The following is a 7,666-nucleotide window of genomic DNA, read 5'->3' on the forward strand; positions in this document are numbered from 1 at the left end:
TATGATCTCTGACAAAAAACTGAATTCCTTGTTTCTGCAAATGCAAGTGCAGTCATAAATAAGAAAGAATATTCGTGAAAGTTTCATAGAAACTAGATAAAAAAAAGAAAGTGTTTTAGATAAAAAAAGAATGTGTTTATTTTCAGAAATCCACAGTTGCTATATTTTCAGATATCTTCAAAACTGAATAATGTTTTAATCCATTTGCCAACAAAAAGAAAAAGAGGTGCAGAAAACAGCTTACTTGGGGGATACCATGGATCATGCTTGATTTGATCAGCTCAACGGTGATTTGATGCTATCTAGATTCATCCTTTTTTTTTAAGTTCAACACTGTACACATTTGCTGGACATAATGCATATATGTTGTTTTCAGCGTGACAAATACAATGAAGAAGAACCTAATGCATTTGATTTGTTCAAGGAGTTCCACTACAGCAAGAAAAAAAAATGCTACACCACTGCTGTACAATAGGCTATTGTAAGATAAGTTTCAAACTTTGCTCTTTGTAATGCTTATTTTTAATTCTCTCATCAACAACAATGTTTGCTCCTTGCTTGCTAGACTCAAATGGAAAACAAGCTGTCTACAAGTTCGATGAAGAGGACTCAATCTGAGATGGAAGCGGAAACTTAATCTTTTGCTCAGTCAAGTTCGATCAAGTTAATTCATGCATGATGCTATATCTTTTGCTACTACATGCATTTTGCTGCTATTGCTAACTTGTGTCAAGTCAATTTTTGACTAAGCTAAGCTATACATGCTTGCATTTTGCTGCCGCAGCATTCATTAAGCTCCTAGACTTGTATGCATTGCTTGGAATCTCTATTTGTTGTTGGCTTGAGCCATGGTAAACTGCAAGGTTGTATGCACTTTGAGGGCCCCTTTGATTCGCAGGATAGGAAAAACACAGGAATAGGAAAAACACAGGAATTGAAGTAGTATGATTCTTCAATCCCGCAGGAATCAAAAACATAGGAAAAAATGAAAGGTGCCCTTTGATAGTGCTATAGGAAAAATACAGGATTTCTCTTCCGGTTTGAATTTGAACAGATAGCCGTTGGCGTTCAAAGCAAGTACTAGCCGTTGCATGTCCTTATATATATTGCTGTAGCTGCAACTGGACATCAACAAAACTAGCTCACCTCACCTTCGATTGTATCGGCCAAGCATGACAAGAGCTCAAACGTGGCAATTCATTTGGTAAGTCATAAATGAATTTTTTTTCTTTTTGGTATGTATGTAAGGATTAGCAACTTATTTGCTTGCTTCTGCTCTCCTATATATATTGGTAGACCAAACCATCAGATTTATTATTTGTTGTTGATTTCCCCTGTGATTGTCATGGATCCAAGTTATCGACGACGGTCACAGAATGAAGATGAGTTCATGCTTTTTGTTCTCCCTACCATCGAAGGAGATTCGTCACAACCATCATCTAGTAGGAAACCGATGCACACATCAAAACTTTCAGGGGCTTGTCGTGTTAATGAAATCTTAACAGGTCATCAGAGCCTAAGCAAAAGGAATTTTCGCATGGAAGTTAATGTTTTTCGAGCTTTAGTCGATAAGTTGCGTGAGAAACAACTACTTGCTGATGCAAGAGATGTCTCAGTAGAAGAACAAGTTGCTATATTCTTGTATGCACTAGCAAAAAATGCAAGTAATGAGACCTTGCAAGATCAGTTTCAACACAGCGGGCAAACAATAAGCAAGTATTTTGGGGTTGTGCTTGATGCAGTTACACAACTTACATGTGTATATATACGGCCACCTTTCCTACACCCCCATCATATCTTGAGAAGACCAAAATTTCACCCCTTTTTTGAGGTATGAACAGATTCATGTTTTGATTTTTTTTTTACTTTGAGTTAAACCAATCATTGTACATAAAAAGACTTAATCAAGGTTATATTTGTATTTGTATAGAATTGTGTTGGCTCTATTGACGGGACACATGTACCAATGATACTTCCACTAGACCAGCAAGAACCATACCGGAATAGAAAGCAAACAATTTCTCAGAATGTTATGGTAGCTTGCGACTTCGATCTGAAATTTGTACATGTACATGCCGGCTGGGAGGGATCAGCTTCAGACGCAAGAGTTCTTCAAGATGCACTAAACCATGGTTTTGAAGTACCTCCTGGTAAATTTTTTCTTGTAGATGCTGGTTATGCAAATACAACACAGTTTCTAGCACCGTATCGTGGGACAAGATATCATTTAAAGGAACAGGGCAGAGCTAATCAAAAGCCACAAAATTATAAGGAGTTATTCAATCTTCGGCATGCACAACTCAAAAACCATATAGAGAGAGCAATTGGTGTATTAAAAATGAGATTTCCTATACTAAAGACCGGCTCACACCACCCAGCTCGTAAACAAGTTGATATTTCGGTTGCCTGTTGTGTTCTACACAACTTCATACGCCTGCATAATGGAGATATGGTGTGGCCAAGTAATTGTCGTTTGGAGATTGATCCAGATCATATTGTTGATGTGCCAAATGGAGACGAGAACTATAATGGTGATGTACAAGAATTTAACAACTCTAGAGAAGCTGGGAATAGAAAACGAGATGACATGGCACAACGGATGTGGAACCATTACGTAGCACGAAGGAAATAATATATTGCATTTGACCACCATGGCATTCAAGGTCAATTACTAGTCTTGTACTCCAAGTTTGTCACATTCTACTTAATGAAGTAACTACTTGCATGCACTCCCTCTAAGCAAAAGTATATCCTACTACTATCTGCTTCACAAAAGTACCCCCTTTGTTTCACAAAAGTACTATCCTTCTATTTGCATGCCATCTATTTCACAAAAGTACTATCCTACTACTTGCATGCCATATGTTTCACAAAAGTACTCACTCTAATGCTGCGATTTCCTTTCTAATCCAAGCCAGGCGTAATGCATCACTTGAAAAGGACAAGAAAACTTCCCTATTATCCTTACCTTTGAAGATATCAGCTGCCACCAATATATCTCCTATTTGTAGACCATGTAAACCTTCAAGCACTGTGATACACTTGTTGATGCTGTAAGGATCCTCCAATTTCTTCTCCTCAATTGCAGCAAATCGATCTATGTCTTCTTTTTTAAGTTTTAGGTATCTCTCATGAAATCCATCATCAGGACTAACAGATTTGATCTTTTGTTTCTTCCCAGGTCGAGATTCAGGAACCTCTGAAGGTGTTTGTGCCGAGCTAGGTGGGACTTTTGTGAGATGGACAGGGGTAGGTGAATGCTGTGAAAAGTCCAAATTGGCTGTCTCAACCTCTTCACCAAAAGGAAATTGCAAACCTGATTCACCTGGAGCATTTGAATTAGGGGATGGTGACTGATATGTATCAACCGCATTTGCTTCTTGTGTTGAATGAGCTGGTGCATTCTTTGTCTTCCTTGCATAATGGTCCATACCATGGCGAGTTCTCCCTTCAGCATAACGACCTGCACAATTATATTCTCCTCACGATCAGCATAACTTGCCTAAAACATTTCAACAAAACAAACAAACCACTGATAAAAAAAATATAAAGCTCACCATCATAAAGTGGAGCTAAATCATCAAAATATGGGAACGACTTATCTCGCCAATGAATTGCATCTTTGTTCTTGCGATCAGCAAAAGTGTCCCAAACACTTTGTGGTGCACTCACCATCATTCTGTCACTATCCCACCCAAAACCACTTTGATCCAACAAATCTTTAACACTGCGATAATCTTTCTTCAAATCCTGCTCCTTTTGCTTGACTTGGTTGGTCGTAAATGATGTACCGAATTTTGTATTCAGGCGGCAAACAATATTTGTCCATGCTTCCTTACTCCAAGCATTTTGTGTTCGAAAACCTGGCACGTCATGATCTGTTAGGAGCTCAATAAGGAACATCTTCATCTGGTGACTCCATCTGGCTCTCTTTGCCGTCCCTAAATTTGACAAACATTTAACAATTTCAGTTTCAGCAGCAATATGAAACAAAAAAGGTTTGATGCAAACAACAAGTGAAACTGAATTTGCAAATATTACCTATTTCTTGACGCTCTGCAGTCCCATGCTCACTGTCAACATCAACATAAACCTGTGATAGAGGTTGCTGGGCTCGTCGATCGGACAAATTGCGTTGATTTGTCATGGTCATCTGAGAAGAGCCTTTCGATGGCATTGCTTTCCTAACCCCCCAAAAAAAAGAAAGAAAAAAGAAATACACAATCCTTATCAGAGAGGGATTTACACCTACAGTGCCAATGAAACAAACTAGTTCCAAGTAGTCAGCTTAAAAATTCACTAATCCATAGATCCAAAGTACAGAAGCACTAATAAGTCAATAATAAGTCAAGTATGAAAGCTCAAAAGTGCAGACAAATACCAAATCGATGGCCCTGGCTGCTGCCCTCGATGGCGGACCTGCCGCACGCCTCCGCCTAGCGGAGCCCAACCTGCGCGCCAGATGGATGCTGTGCTTGGTTGCTGCGTGCTGCTAGTTGTTGGGCCGGCGTCCCCAGCGGAAGCCGCATACACGACTGAGCCGGCGAGCCTCGCCTCCGCCTTGCACCCCCAGCGGCCGGCTCAAGCTGCTGTCTATCTCTATCACAGTTGGCTTTCTTGGCTGCTAATATGTGGTCCTCGGTGTTCTCGTTCCCATCTTTCTCTCTCTCTCTCTTTTTTTCTGGAAGAAGCGCGAAGGGCCACGGTTTACCGCCAAACACACAAAAGTGGCGCCAACGACGACGTGCGCACGCGTGGGCGCGCCCTTCTTTCGCGCCAGGAAAGTTTCCAAAGAGGTCAGACCTCTTTCTTATTTTCCTGTGAAAATGAACTAAAGGAATGCAATCCTAAGGAACGTTTCCTTTCATTTCCTATGAATCAAAGACATACTATGGAAAAAATCCATAGGATTGTAAATCCTACAAAAGTCCTATGCCAATCCTTTGAATCAAAGGAGCCCTGAATGTTGTAATCTGATGTTGGATGAAAAATCATGTGATATGATATTGAATGGAAAAATGATATTTCTATTTGATTTGCTGCTGCAACTATTAGTTGCATGGGCTGTGTATATGGGCTTTAGTTATGAAATTAAGCTGTATATATGGGCTGTAAGCGATGTAGTAGTGGGCTGAAAAGGGCACCAAAAAATGGTGACAAAATTGGGCTGCAAAGCTGCTGAAATGGGTTGTAAAGCTATTGAAAATGGGCTGCCAAAATGGCTGAAAAGGAGCTGCGAAAATGGATGGAATTGGGCTAAAAATTGGCCCATCTTTGATTTTGGCCTGTTAATAAATAGGTTGAGGTAGTGTCTACGTCATCATCCACGTAAGCAACCATGTAAGCATCCATGATGATGTGGCATTCAATCCGTGACGGTTATTTTTCGTCATAGGAAATGAACTTGGGCTGGGCTAACTAGGCCTCGGGCTCTATCGTGATGGTTTAAAACCGTCAGCGATTCCATTAATCCGTGATGGTTTTTGGTAAACCGTCACAGAGGTTAATCCATGACGCTCAATCCGTGACCATCTCTGAAACCATCACAGGTGCTGCATAGTGACGGTTTTTTGATGATCCGTGACGGAAATTTTTCATCATGCATTAACAGATTCCTTGTAGTGTGCCTGCCTTCCTACGAGCCAAAAACCAAACCCCGACTCAATCTCGGTATCCGCTTCCTCCTGCTACAAGCCGCAGCCTATGCCTCCTCTGAGTCGTCGCCGCCGCCTGCATCAGACACCGAAGCCGAAACTTCCACCGCTCGGATTAGAGAAACTTCTTCGCTAGAGTCCATAGCTACTCCTCCACGATGGAGCCCACTGCCACCTCTCCCTGCTTAAGTCGACGTCTCCGCACCGTATCCGTCTTGGTTCTGCTCTTGGAAACCACACCTATGCATGTGTAGATGTGCACAAGTCATGCCTCCATACACGACGTCCATGCCCCTGCACGCACCGCAGTCGCAGCCCTCGTATTCACCGTCCACGACCCCGTCGTCATCGGCCCTGCACGTCCGCCGCGCCGCGCCATGCTCGCCAGCTTCGCCCTTCCGTCAGTGGCCTCCCTGCCGCCGCGGATCCGCGTTCGCCACGTGCGTCGGGCGCGCCGTCCATGGCGCTACCCCTCCGATCTCTCCGAACGCCTTCGGCCACGCCCGGCCTCGTCTTCCGGTCACGCTCCGCCATCGTCAGTCTGATCGCGAGTGAGGTCGTCGCCTCCGCAACGTCCTCGTTGTCGCCATCGATCTCATCGCCACGACTGACGATCTCCTATCGATGCGCGATCCCACCTCGTGTTTCCTTCTCCACATGTCTTCTTGATCCAATGCTGAAACCTTCTGCTCTGATACCACTTGTTATAAAAGTTAGTCAATATAGCGGAAAGACGACTAACCCTCCCGATCGCTTCAGTCATTGATTACTCAAGACATGCCAGATGACGACACAGGAACACACGATATTTGTTAACGAGGTTCAGCCGAAGCCTACATCCCCGGGGCTCTAATTATGGGCGCTTCTCCCCAACCAATATAGTTCCTAGCCGCTACGAGTCCATGGCCACGCCGCCATCCTCTCCCTGCGTGTGTATGCTACATTGTAGTCGCCATGGTTATATTGTGGTGTCCCCCTCTCTATTTAAGAGAGTTGCCGGGTTACAGAGTCCGACTCTAACTCCACCCCCTAACACCTATTACAACTCTAAGTCCAACTGTAACCAAATAACCAAATAGGAATAGTATATTCGACACCTATTCTAACAATTATTTATATGACTATACATACAAGTCAAATGTCTTGATAAATAAGCTTAATAATTAGTTTAAAACATTAAATAAACACACATATTTTAAAAGACGTGAAGCAGATAATTCATGGTGATAAAGAATGTTCGGCGTGAGCGGAAACAGACATGGGATAATAAATGCTGCTATCTAATTTCAAAAAAAAAATTAATGTTTTCATTAGATTAGCAATATGCGTGAAAAATTTTCCCACCACTGCAGGGCGCGACGGTGAGCCCGACAGTTGCACTCCCACGTTCAATAATCCAGGATCAGAGGACCTTGGGTTAGTTATCCAATCCTAGCTAAAATGTCTCATTTTAATTAATACACCAACTAATAATTAGATAATTATTACTCCATCCATCTAAAATATAAGTATTTTTAGCATAGTGATAAATCAAACATTTTTAACTTTAATTATTAATAGCAAAAAAATAAAAAATATCAATCATGTAAAATTGATATTAATATATTTATCATTAAACAATTTATCGTAATTTTATTTAAAACATCTCACTTTTATAAATATTATTGATCAAAATAGCATCACGAAAACCATATCAGAGTCTAAAAATACTTATATTTTAGGATAGAGGGAGTGCTATGTATTGAATCCCTATAATTTTTCTTTTATGTTCGCCTGACCAGAGCCCGGCCGGTTGATCGATTGGCCGTCGGCATTCTGCGTTTCTTTCTCTTCTCGTGTTCCGACTTCCGGCTGTGAACCAAGAGTAGCCGACGGCTCCGCGCGTGGTCGCAGCTGCCTCCTTTCGACGATTGGCTCGATTGCGCCATGTGACTGGTCATAAGGCCGTAATATCAAATTTTAGTTATTTATAAATTATATATATTTTTATATGGACTCTAGACTCGTCTTTT

At 41.7% G+C, this 7,666-nt stretch overlaps 2 protein-coding genes across 2 annotated transcripts; one reads left to right on the forward strand and one right to left on the reverse strand.

Moving 5' to 3' along the window:
- The first annotated feature begins 1,299 nt into the window (after window positions 1-1,299).
- Window positions 1,300-3,412, forward strand: LOC112936637 (uncharacterized). Its single transcript, XM_066304631.1, has 4 exons — window positions 1,300-1,831; window positions 1,931-2,663; window positions 2,919-3,053; window positions 3,182-3,412. Exons 1-2 carry the CDS (start codon window positions 1,346-1,348, stop codon window positions 2,630-2,632), a joined length of 1,188 nt encoding a protein of 395 aa, XP_066160728.1. The 5' UTR covers window positions 1,300-1,345; the 3' UTR covers window positions 2,633-2,663; window positions 2,919-3,053; window positions 3,182-3,412.
- LOC107275978 (L10-interacting MYB domain-containing protein) lies at window positions 2,623-4,649 on the reverse strand. Its single transcript, XM_015758655.3, has 4 exons — window positions 4,382-4,649; window positions 4,042-4,184; window positions 3,558-3,941; window positions 2,623-3,463 (listed from the first exon to the last, which is right to left on the reverse strand). Exons 2-4 carry the CDS (start codon window positions 4,175-4,177, stop codon window positions 2,880-2,882), a joined length of 1,104 nt encoding a protein of 367 aa, XP_015614141.1. The 5' UTR covers window positions 4,178-4,184; window positions 4,382-4,649; the 3' UTR covers window positions 2,623-2,879.
- Window positions 4,650-7,666: the final 3,017 nt, after the last annotated feature.

This window comes from Oryza sativa, chromosome 10 (genome assembly GCF_034140825.1).
Source record: "Oryza sativa Japonica Group chromosome 10, ASM3414082v1".
NCBI classification, from domain to species: domain Eukaryota; kingdom Viridiplantae; phylum Streptophyta; class Magnoliopsida; order Poales; family Poaceae; genus Oryza; species Oryza sativa.